General features: G+C 41.6%; 1 protein-coding gene across 4 annotated transcripts in view; it reads right to left on the bottom strand.

Moving 5' to 3' along the window:
• ABCA6 (ATP binding cassette subfamily A member 6) overlaps positions 1 to 12,529 on the bottom strand; it is a 54,933-nt gene that overhangs the window by 1,766 nt on the left and 40,638 nt on the right. For all 4 annotated transcript variants that reach the window (XM_037127950.2, XM_037127949.2, XM_053655976.1 and 1 more), the window contains 12 exons: positions 10,986 to 11,060; positions 9,417 to 9,508; positions 8,613 to 8,733; positions 7,893 to 8,010; positions 6,544 to 6,635; positions 6,118 to 6,296; positions 5,654 to 5,729; positions 5,480 to 5,574; positions 4,416 to 4,535; positions 4,081 to 4,221; positions 1,917 to 1,996; positions 75 to 130 (listed from right to left, as the gene is read on the bottom strand). In XM_037127950.2, coding sequence (XP_036983845.2) covers positions 75 to 130; positions 1,917 to 1,996; positions 4,081 to 4,221; positions 4,416 to 4,535; positions 5,480 to 5,574; positions 5,654 to 5,729; positions 6,118 to 6,296; positions 6,544 to 6,635; positions 7,893 to 8,010; positions 8,613 to 8,733; positions 9,417 to 9,508; positions 10,986 to 11,060 — 1,245 coding nt within the window. The remainder of the gene's footprint in view (positions 1 to 74; positions 131 to 1,916; positions 1,997 to 4,080; positions 4,222 to 4,415; positions 4,536 to 5,479; positions 5,575 to 5,653; positions 5,730 to 6,117; positions 6,297 to 6,543; positions 6,636 to 7,892; positions 8,011 to 8,612; positions 8,734 to 9,416; positions 9,509 to 10,985; positions 11,061 to 12,529) is intronic.

Here is a 12,529-nt window from a genome sequence, read left to right on the forward strand (position 1 = left end):
GGAGGGAAAAGAATGATCAAGCTGTCGAATGAACAAACAGGAACAGCGATACAGAACCGCCAGCGCTGACTCACCTTTTCCAGCGTGCACTGAGAGAGGCTGTACTCCTCCAGGTCAAAATTATGTTTCACTGGGGGAAAAAAGAAACTGGGAGTAGATGCTTATAGTTTATTTCTGATCATTTTATTACAGTCATGTAAGATAAAAATACAAATCGTTCATATAAATGGAATATAAAGCCGAATAAAGCAATGCTTGGTGAAAGAATGGAATAAGGAGAACTCGGAGAGGATATAAATACACAATGAATTGATCTTGATATTAAAATTTTCTCACATTGCTTTCGATAATATGTGTTTTGTTACTTAGTCTGTGTGTCTTGGGGATATATATAAGTTCCTCGGGGAACTGCATAATTGACTGATATATTCTCACATATGAGGAAGATTTCAACCCCCTTCTATATTGCCTTTAAAAGGATCTAATACTTCTGTGGAATTTTTCTTCAACCAGTTCATATGCTGTACCAGCTCTGTGATGGGTGTCCCCACCAGCAACTCTGTATGAGAGGGGTCACCAGATTTACATACTCATGTGTTCACCATGCACCATTTGTACATTGAGAATCTTGTGTGTGTGGGAGCCACCCTTAGGTGCCTGGGACAGAGGTGTAAATAAAACAGGCAAAAACAAAAACTCCTGCGTTTGTGTAGCTTGCATGCTAGTAAGAGGACTATGGGCACTAAATAAATAAGCAGCATACAATAAATATATTAATTTCTACATATAATAAGGTAAATAATTGCTACTGTGGAGAAAAAAGTAAATCAAGTAAGGGAAATGGGAAGTGGTGTTCACTCTTTTTGACAGGATGGTTAGGAAAGGCTCCAGCAATAATTGGGCAGAAACCTGAAAGAAGTGAAGAAGCAGCCTGGATATTTAGGAAGTAGAACTCCAGAAAGGATTAGCAGTGAAGGACCAGGTGGGTCTCGTAGCCTTTAGGAAGAACTAGGAACTCAGGGTATCTAGAGTGGGAGGAGCAAACCAGAGATTAATATTATGTCAAGCACTGCCTATGAGCTGGGCACTGTTCTAGGCCCTTTACCAATAAGCTCATTTAATCCTCTTGACACCCCTGCCAAGAGGGCAGCCATGTTCTCTCTCATTTTAGAGATGGGCCATCCAGACGTGCGGACACTATGCATCTTTGTTCTGTGGCTCCTAGTGAGTAAGCAGCAGAGCTGGGATGGGAACCCAGAGATCGCGGCGCCAGAGATGGAGCTCTTCGCCACTATGCTGTGCTCAGAAATTCCACCACGATGGTTTGCTTTCAGGAATGATCCAGCAGAAAGTGGAAAAACAATGATGAAGAGAGAAAACACACAATTTCAAGTGGCAAGAGAAGTTCTGCACCTTGCAGGGGATGGCCTAAGCTGGAGACAGACCATTCATCTCCAGTGGGAGACAGAACAGGTAGCACAGACACAGGGAACTTTTCTGTTGCCTTTATTTTATTGACGAACTATAAAGTGAGCACATCAACTTAGGGAGCAAAGCAGGAGGGATGAAGCAGTAACTCCGGACATTTGGTGTGAATGGATTTGCACACGGAAGCAAAGCAGCCTGGACTAAAGGGCTTTCTGAGGTTAATGCCAGGAAGTCACATTAAAACCAATCGAGCACGACTGTGTGTCTTCCGCAGCTTCCATCTGTGCTGGAAATAAACCTCTTTCCAGAGAGACTTGGATTAACCAAAATCGGGGTAAATCTCACCATCATGTACTATTAGCATTCTTAAAATCATGCCCTACAAAACCTATTTTTAAAAGTGCATGACATAATCGTCTCCTATTAAAGTATTATCTAGGTTTGAATGAATTTTTCAAAAGTTTTATTTTAAAAATGGTCATTCTTACCTGCTTCTAATTTGTGAAAGGCCTGAGACAGAGGGTGAACGTCCGCCACGGGCAGTTTATAGGTCAAGAGGGAGGAATACCTGGGAATGGGAAAATGTCATATTTGACCTTGAGTTTCAAGAAGGCATTTGAAATGACCATTCAAATAAATCTTGATATTTTCAGCAATTTCCTTTTTGAAATAAAAATAATGCAAGTTAATGAAGCTCACATATGAAATAGATAGAATAATTTACCAATGGCTGTTTCTTAAAATGGGTTTGGTAGCTGGCCCTTGGAGATAGTTCTCCCAGAAAAGATCCCGCATAATTATACTCATGCTCAGTTTACAAAAACCTTTTTCTTACTGAACACAGATATTCTGAACTAATTCAGAATTAGTTACTTCAAATTAGGCTGGAATTCGTCTCAACTGAGTACTTTATCCTTATCACCAGAAAGCTGAAGAAAGAGAGGTATGAGGCTGGGAAAGAGGGACAGAAGAGGGAGGGAGTCCAAAGGCTTTAACAATGTCCTTGACCTCTGAGGAGAGAAGAGCCAGGACTGATTTCGGGCACCACGGGTCTACCTGTGACTTCCAGCTGTGAGCCCCAAGCCCCACTCTGAGTTCCCTCTGAAACAGAAGTCCACTGCTCTCCAGTAGCCTGACAGCTGCCCAGACTTCCAGGACTGAGCTTCTTCCTCCCAGGCGCTGCTCTTCCAGCCTTACTACTCGTGATCTTCCCAACTATATCAAAACCGTTTCTCAGATTTGTGAAACCAGAGGTCTAAGAATAGGACTGTTATGTGCCCTGGCATGTGCCTCAGATAATATATTTACTGTGCTCAAATGGCAATAGCAGTTATGTTCTGCCTCTTTGGAGTGCTTATCTCTGCAAGGACTTTCAAATTCAGTTTCTGCTCCACCCGCTTGTCCCCTCATTAATAACACACACACACTCACACTCACACATACCCTTTTCTAGTCTCCACTTTGAGGCATGGAAAGTCCATTGTGGGGGCAACTTTGCCCACAAAGTCCCTTGTCCACCATGGATGAAAGTGAAACTACCAAGACATAATCTGCTCGGGGAGGAAAGGTGGCCGATCCCTCAAAGGAGAAGGGCCAAGAGCCCCTTCCTCAAGGGGCTTTTATTGGGTTCATTTGCACAAGAATACAGGTAAGGATCGAACAATAGATAGCATTCAAAGAACTATGAGGGCTTATTCTCAGTCGGGGTCAGATAGCTAAAGAGCCATAAAACTTTGAGGAACCAACTTCTAACTTGGACCCTTATCATTTAAATGAGAGCATTCTAAACAAAGCAGGTTTCACAGGATTTTTACATATTCTTTCTTAGGCCTGATCACCTGGGGAACCCACCCTTTCCAGCACAGGGTTGCACCGCCTTCCCCATCATAGGTTTTTAGGCTTAAGTGGATTAGAGCCAGGGAGCCCTACTCCCAGATGGAAATGGGGACTCAGGCTATGTCAAAATAGCCAGGGGGTGAGGGTCCATCACTCCCTCTTTGTTGCAGCACCCCCCCAGTCCTTCCATCACGGCCTCCCGAGTGATCGTGTCTGGCTTAGGTTGCCCCTCCTCTGAGGGGTCATACTCATCATAGACTCACTGACCAAGCACTGGGGGCAGGGGACAAGCTTTGTCTCCTTAGTGGCTTGCATTCTGGAGGTCACTCACTCAGCCTTAGCCATGGGGCATAGTTACAACTCCTGAAACCAGGCAGAGAGTTTCCCAACATTCCTTGATTCTCTCAGTTGCTATTTGTTCTCTGTGAAGGGGATTCTCCCCAAATAGTCATGTCTTTTAAATTATAAGTATTTACAGGGAGGCCTGAGAAGGGCACCACGGGCCTGACAGCAGTCCTGTGTGGGTTTGAGCCCTCAGGAATTTCTTTCCCCCAACTTTTCCAAGCCCCCTCCAGAGAAGGGGTTCACCCTTAGATGGCAGAGAAGACCCAGAAAGCTGTGTTCCCAGCCTTCCTTGGGGGACACAGCTTCCTAAGTAACTCCCGAATCTCACAATCTGAAAGACTCGACAAGTCAGTTTTTGATTGAGGTCTCTAACTTTCACTATGAAATAAAATCACCCAGAGTTCCACCAAACAAAACAGGAACCATCAAGTGGGTAAAGCCAACAGCTTTCTCCCAAATCAAAGTTCTCACCTTTCCTGCCGTGCCGCCTGTGGGAAAAGCTTCAGAATCTCGGTGTGGACCAAAGTCTCCTGAGAAGTGTCCTTCAATTTTAGTTCTAGAATGTAATCCTTGCAAAGTTTGCTTTTCAGGTGTTGGATGGAGCCAACGCATCTAAGGGCCAAAAGGAAAATACGCTGGAATAAATACTGCCCCTGAATTTTTTGCATTAGTCTTAAATTTCAAAGGTCAGCGGAAGGGCACCACTGAGGGAGCTGAAAAGAACTTTGTCTTCTCATGGGGAATGTGCCCTTTCCACAGAAAATATCATTTTGGGGGTCAAGTGAAAGCTATGAGAAGACACCCACCTCAGCCTTCCGGACACCAGGATAGCAATGCGGTCACAGATGGCCTCGACCTCAGCCAGGTAATGAGTGGTCAGGAGGGCCCCCTTCTCTGTGTTTTTAACGGCTGCCTGGATCATCTGCCTGAAGTAACCCCCAAAATCAACACCATTAACACAAAGAGCATGGGGGGAAGAAGAGATGAGGGGGAAATTTTATAGGCAAAATACAGTTTATGAATTACATGTAGATCTGAATTTAAAAAAACAAACAGGGAAATGGGACTACTGACTACGGTTTTTATAACATAAAGAAAAGTTTTAAATATTTTTAGGGGTGATAATGGTATTCTGGTTAAGTTTAAAAAACTCTGTATCTTCTGTAGAAACTAACTGAAATATTTATGAATAAAGGACATGCCACCTAGTATTTGCTTCAAAATAATTGGTCAGTTTATTTAGAATAAACTGACCTTAGAAAAAGTGGAAGGAGGTAAAAATGAAGAAACATTGACCTTCTGTGGGTAACTGTTGAAACTGGGTGATGGATACAAGGGGCTCATAAATGATTCTCTTTGCATGTGTATAAACTTTCCGTGATGAAGTTCTTTTTAAAAGTCGAGCAGTCACAAATATGAAACTGGACTGGAAAATTTTATTAGTCCAAATTGAAAATCTTAGATAGGAAACTAAAAAGAATTTAAAAGTTAAGAAAAGTTAAATACATTTGACAGATTAGATAAAAGGAGGAAAGAGAAATGGGGACATTATGTCACTAACAATAATTTCTAAGGAAACAGTTACAGACATCTCAATAATTAAAAGACAAGATTAAAATACACTGCAAATTGCAATACCTAAAACTCCAATAAAATCCTTAGAGTTTTTGTTTTGATTTTTTAAAAATGTAAATACCACATGAATATGATACAACACTAGAGAATCTGTTTGTTAAATATTTGTTATCCTCATAATGTGGATTATCTTCACCAAATTGGGAACCAGTGGATTTGATTTTCTAAGGTCAGTTTAAAAATGCATCCTTTACATAAGATTTATTCTTCTGGCCCTGAGGGGGATAATTCTCACCACATTTGCTGCTGTCCTATAGGATCCATGCCTGTACATGGTTCATCCAGAAGCAGGATAGGAGAATTTCCCAGGATGCTCAGCACAAAACCCAACTGAAATGCAGAGAAACACCCCTAGTTGCTGCTGCTACCACCATGTCCTGCCCTTAGAACATCATCACACCTTACATACCTTTCTAGTGGCTCCTGCCGTTAATTTCTGCACTGGGACATTCAGCAGTTTGTACAGTTTGAATGTACCCACCAATCTGATGGTAAACAGGAAGAGAATGTCAGATAGAGAGAGGATTCAAGGAAAATGCCATCATGCAGAGGAAGAAAGCTAGGTGCTACTATTCTCAAAACACTAACTCCAAGGACCAAGGGAAAAATCACAGTTTATTGTGGGACATGGAAGATTTTTCATCTCATGAAAAGTTTTAAAGAGTAGTTGAATTCTGTGTTTGGAACTGAAATGGGTGATGATGCATTCACTTGTCAAACACAGCTCTTGCCCTTCTTCCCTGCTTTACCACTGATGCTCTCTGAAAAAGTGGAGGTGTCAGTTCTACTCTGCATTCTTTACTAGTGAATCCATCATCAATTCATAGATTCCCTGCCTCTCAATACAAAGAAACCACAGGACTCTCTCTGTACCTTGTGATGGCAACTGCGGCGTCCACCTTTCTGAGCCCTTTCACCCCAGCAAACACCTCCAGGTGTTGCCTCACGGTCAGGTTGGGCCACAGCACATTCTCCTGAGGGCAGTACCCCAGGAACTTGACTGTGCTGTCTCCCTGATGTCTCCCAACTGAACTGAATCCTCTCAGTTCCACCTAAGAAACAAAACTGGTTTTAGAAACATGTGTAGCCTTTTCTCTGATCGTGTAATAACTCAAGAAACTGGCATATAGCTAAAATATATCTACATTTCTTTGAGCATCAGAGAAATATAGAAATTACTTCGTGTACTTATTATTAAAACTTTTTAAATGACTAAAAGCATGGCCATACAAAAATATAATGTATATTTATCATAAAATTTCTCTTCGGGGATTGGGAACTGTTCTTCATTTTTAATACCTTGCCAGCTGTTGGGTCCATGACCCCAGACACCATTCTAACAGTCGAGCTTTTGCCAGCGCCATTGGGTCCTAGCAACCCCAATATTTCACCTGAAAGAGAATCACTAATGATCAGTACCGGAAGTGAGATACTGATTAACATAAAACTGTTTTTTCTTTAATCACCTTATTTTTTATTTTACTGTATTTTTCCCCATTACCATTTTGTCTCCTTATACCCCTACCCTCTGCAAGGGGGTGGAGGTATTGAGCAAAAAGGAAAGAGGACTCATGGACATGGACTTCAATAACCTTATTTAATAACCCCTCAGTATCATTTTGAAATTATAACACATATGCAACCCATCAAAACATTTCCTTTTACTCCTATAATTATAGAAAGTATTGGTGAAAAGCTTGTAAATTTGATTTTTCTTTCTTTCTCTCTCTTCCCCTTCCTTCCTTCCTTCCTTCCTTCCTTCCTTCCTTCCTTCCTTCCTTCCTTCCTTCCTTCCTTCCTTCCTTCCTTCCTTTATTTTTTTATTGAAAAATGGGCCCCAATTGTTTTTGTAGCAGATGGCTGATGGGTAAGTGACCCCTAAACTTGGGAAGTCAGGGGCATCGTCTCCATCCCCAATTCCACTACCTGCATTCAAGCTATCTTTCATCTGAACTCATATAAAAGTCTCTTGACTTGTCCACAACCCAAATTTATAAACAAGCAATAGCCAGTGTGTGTTTTTTTTCTTCAAAACATAAATTAAATTGTGCCAAAACACTGTCTTAAAACCCTCTGGCAGCATTCCAGTAACTTCATACAATATTTGAACTCAGCCATATTTCACAAACCTGCAACCCCCCCCCCCCCCATGCAGCCTCTGGCCTCTCTGGGTGTGCCTCAACACCTCCCAAGGCATCCCCGGGTCTGAGTCACCCCCCTGCTGTTTCCTCCACCCGGGGCAATCTTATCTCTTCAAGTTCCATAGCAGACACCTTCTCGGGCGGCTTAAACTTTACTGGTGAAGGAAGGTCTTCCCTGACCCTAAGTGAAGGCAGCCCAAGGTCACACATATGGTTTCGCACATTTGAATGCTCTATATAGAACTTTCCTATGTAATCTTTGAGACTTTTCTTGATAAGTTATCTGTTTATTGACCCCTCTTAGGGTGTAAAATCCATGCAGACAGGAACTTGCTTATTTAGTTCATAATTATATTTTCAGAACCCAAAACAGTCCCCGGGACACTCAAAAAATGTGTGTTAAATGAATGAATGAGTGCTTCAGCAGGAATAGTGGAGCCTATGACACAGGTGTTCAGTGTGCATTTCTAAAAAGAATAATGAATAAAAAAAGTGGCTCTTCCAAACCTTTTTTAACACAGAAGGAGATATTTCTTACTGCTACTTTCTTCTTCCTCTTAGAAAAGCAATTTTTCTTCTGGCCTGCATATTTTTTGTGTAGACAGCTAGCAATTATGACGGGTTTCTGGAATAGATGACAATTGATTTTCCTCTTAAACTTCAGAGACTTTATGTTCCTAGGTTCTCCCTATTGGAATCCTTCATGCCCTATATCATGAACCAGATTGTCTTTTGAGTTGAGGGTAATCCTGTTGCTCACTTCAAGTGTAACATACACTTACTAATGTTTCTTGCTCCTAAACAAGTGGAGCAAAACAGCTCACTTTTAGGGAACCTGGCTCATTGCCCTCCCAGAACAGAAGTGTCTCACTCATGGGAATATTACAACATGTAAGTCAAAGAAAAGAATAACCCTTAAAATTTTAATCGCTGTTTAGGATTATGTAACAGATTTCACTCACATAAATTCCACAACTCATGAAATTTCTGGTTTTGAAATTATAGCTCTAATGATCAAAGTCCATTTTTTTTTCTCAAACGGGGAAGAGAGATATTATGCCTTGTGTCCTTCTTAGAGTTTCCAGGACACCCCAAAGAAGTGCCTGCATATTAAAGAATTATGGAAATGCACCAAAGGCTAAATTTTCAAAATGCAAATCACCACATCAACTATTGATAGTGCTTGGGTAGTTCCACTAACATGCACTTTGCCCCTTGCTTTCCTACCTCCTCCAAGTCTGAAGTGGTCATGGCGGTCGCTGTGCTTCTTCTTTCTGCTTGAACATCTTCATCTTCATCAACAGGTTCCTCTGCAGATGGTTGGGCCTCTCTTCTCTGGGGGGAAATTCTGTGGAGGACATGGAAATGTATACCATGGGATCTTTCCCTTGTCAAAGGCAGATCAAAAATCAGCCCCCTGGTGATTTTACCATTGCCCCTTTTAGTCAGCTGCTGCTGCTGGTGGCCCCATCAACACTGCTTCTGTGTCTGCCCCAAATTCCCACCCTGGTAGCCAGAATCCCGTTTGCAGCATGGTTCCGACGCTTTTAGTTAGTATCCTTGACATTTCCCAATCTGCTGGCAAGTGCCACCACTTCTTTAAAAATCAGGTCACCTACATGTCCTCTGTTTACTCTGAGCCCATCTAATTGACCCAAGGACTGTCTTAGTATCTCTTATCTTTCACCCTTTCTGGAGTCTTCCCGCTGGTGAAGCTCTCGCAACTAGGTTGATCAACCAATTCCGCCCCATCTCTTCTGTTCATGGATGTAACCATCCTGGATTGCAGAATGGCACACTGGAGCACTCATCGAATCTTTGAGGCACTGAAAGTTTCCCTCTGCTGGTTAGTGTCAGAACTCTGCCTGGGAGCCCTGTCCCTGGGCAGGAAGCCAGCAACCCACTGACTGTCATGAAAATCAGCGTGCTGTTCACATGGCAAAGGAAAATCTGCATCATCAGGCTGATAGTACAGCCACTACTAGGAATACTCAAATGTGATATTAAGTAGGAAATGAAGCTTTACCCGACCTGAAAACAGGATCCGTTTGCATTGTTTTCTGCCCATACTTTTTTTCCAGGCTTCTTAGAACAAAAATGAATAGCAAAGCCTGAAGGTAAGGCTAGGAGCAAAGAGAAAGAGTTCTATTTAGGTATTTCACTCACAAATATTATTTAAACATTTGACTTAAATTGGTGGCCTTTTGTGTTCAGGTAAAATAAACGTGGGTCATCTTACAAATCAGGGGAGATGGCCAGCTACACAGCAACAATCTGGCTCAGTGGGGCCTGACCCCTTTCTTCTCCCAACCTGCATTCAGTCTGCCAGCAAATTCTGTTTTGCCTTCAGAGTTACCCAGAACCCAACTACTTCTCGCCCGTATTTGTGCTGCCCCACCCAGGCCCAGGTCATTGTCATTTCTCATTATTACAAAAAGAAGAAATATAATGCTATCACAACACCTTTCTCCCTGGTCTCCCTCTGCTCCCCTTGCTCCATCTATTCTCAACATAGCCACTAGAGCTCCTCTTAACACATGTCCTGACACAGCATTTTGCTGAAAACTCACCAATGACTCCTTGGTTACTCAAAGCCAAGTCAAAAATCCTCAGAGTGACCAGGAATACTCTGTGTCACCCCTGCTATCTACCTGCATGTCACCCTATTACTTCTGACCTTCTCCGGGACCACTTTCCTCTTTGGTCACTCTGCCACAACCAGACAGGTCTCCTGCTTGACCCTGGAACAAGCAGGGGTGACTCTTGTCCCCTCTTATTGGAATGTTCTTCCCCAAGCCATCTCTACAGCTTGCTTCCTGCCTTCCCCTGATCTTTATTTCTCAGCCATCTGACATGGTATACAGTATCTATTTAGTTTATTATTTGTCTTCTTTTACCAAAAAATACACTCCAGGAGGGGAGGGACTTCTCTCCGTATTTGCTCCTGTGCCTAAAGAAGTATTATGGATGCATTGTATTCAAAGACAGCAGCTTCCTTCAGTCTAAATACATCAACATTGTCATTTTTTCCCTTTCATTTTAATTATTTACCTTTTGCTTTGTTACCTCTAATTCAAAGAATTTAAGTTATGCTTCATCTGTATGTGTTTAAATCTCTACCTGAGGATATGTTTTTATTGATTTTAGAGAGAGAGGAAGGGAGAGAGAAACATTGATCATTTGCCTCCCATATATGTTACAACTAAGGATTGAGCCCTCAACCTAGGGATGTGTCCTGACTGGGAACTGAACCCACAGCCTTTTGCTGTACAGGATGTTGCTCCTGCCAGCTGAACCACCCAGGTGGGGCATATTTGATCTTTATTTTTGACAAGCTCTCTCAAATTTGGAGGGGACTGTATACAGAATAAATAAACATGAAATATAATTTCACATTGAATTCTGGATTTATACCATCCATTCATGCATATAAAAAGTAACTCTAGGGTTGAGAATCATGTTGGAACATAATTGCTTATTCTAAGACTAAAACACCTTTAAAGGTGGCACACTTCTGGCAAGACCAAATAGTTGTTACACTAAATGATAACTCCCCCCCTGCCTCAAAAAATAGATGGTGAGTTAGAAAAAGCTTCTTACTATTAGGCATACTAGTAAATCAACTCCGCTCAGAATGTAATGTTGGTCTTCACTTCTTTCATGATCGAAGATTCTCTGCAAAGGCAAAAAATAAATGGCTAAATAAAAAGTCATCAGCTTTACGATCTCTATTTAAATAATATGGAATTCCACATATTGAATATTTTCCTTAAGCTTCCCGAGTCCCCTATGTGTACTGGTGACAAGCAATTCCCTTCTAAGACATGAGGGGACCCCCTACTCAACTCTGAATGTCTCTCTATGTTTATCTTTTCCAATCCCTCTTTTTTCTTTAATATTTTAGTTTAATGTTTGCTGAAAAGCAACTGAAAGCACAAGAGAGAGAGGACTTCACCATGATAAATTGTAGGCATCAGCAGTGTTTTTCCTACAGAGCGATCGCCAGCCTTTTCAGGGTCCTTCCCTGCCCCAGTGATGACCATTTCCACCACAATAATTAGTCCCATTGCGTGATTCTTTCTTCATCAATTAATGCATTCAACAAGTAACTCACTACTCCTAAATAATGTGTAACAGGTCTAGGGTAATGTATTTCACTTTGTAGGTATACTTCTATTTTAGGAGAACCATGCTTTACAAAGGAATAAATTTTCAATTCAGAATTTCAGACATTGCTCAGTCAACAGAAGTGTGTTTTTACAGATAGAAGGCTTTTCCAGACTCCCAAGAACACAAACTTGGGGAAGCCCTCTCTCCTCTGTTTAAAAAGCTGCTTCATGCAACATGATGCAGGACCCACAAAAGTATGTTCTTGACTTCGCCCTTCTGCTCATTTCATTGTACATTTCTTTCCATTTGAATCACATTCAGTGTATTTAACACTTCCTGGTCTTTCCTTCTTCAATGCCTTTGCTTCCCTCTACAGAACGTTCTCACCTACTGCCCCACTCTCCTACCGATTCTTATTCTTCAGGACTGTGTTCAAACATTGCTTCTCATTACACTCTCCAGAGCATATCAGCTGCATCTGAAACTCTGCCCTTCTCCTTCACAACCTTTTAGTGCTTTGCACTGACTACTTTGAGGTTGATCTTCGTCTCCACTAAGCTCCTTGAAAGGCAGGTCTGTGCTATCTTGTCCGTCAGATGTTCCCAATTACTAGCACAGTGTCTAACACAGAATAGGGTTTAACATATATTTTGAATGAATGAATCATATTGTACCTGAGTGTATTCCTCACAATGGATCATGAATAGCCATTAAACGAGGCAACATTTTTCCATCTGCCCTTAGTTTTGAATAAGCTAATTAAGTTGTACAGGGTACACATGGCAAAGCTCTTTTTAGTAGCTTTATCGAGGCTAAATTTTTACACCATAAAATTCACTTATTTTAAGTGTGCAATTGAAAGATTACTTGTGAGAGCAACACCACAATTTCATGTAAGAACATTTTCAACATATGCATTTCCTATTACTCCCCATTCCCACCCCAGCTCCAGAAAACCGGTGGCCTACTTTCTGTCTTTGTAGATTTGGGCAAAGCATTTTAATAGGTTGCATATTCAAAATTAGTGACACAGT

Source organism: Artibeus jamaicensis, unplaced genomic scaffold, assembly GCF_021234435.1.
Source record: "Artibeus jamaicensis isolate MK-2021 breed Jamaican fruit bat unplaced genomic scaffold, CSHL_Jam_final contig_1998, whole genome shotgun sequence".
Classification (NCBI taxonomy): Eukaryota; Metazoa; Chordata; class Mammalia; order Chiroptera; family Phyllostomidae; genus Artibeus; species Artibeus jamaicensis.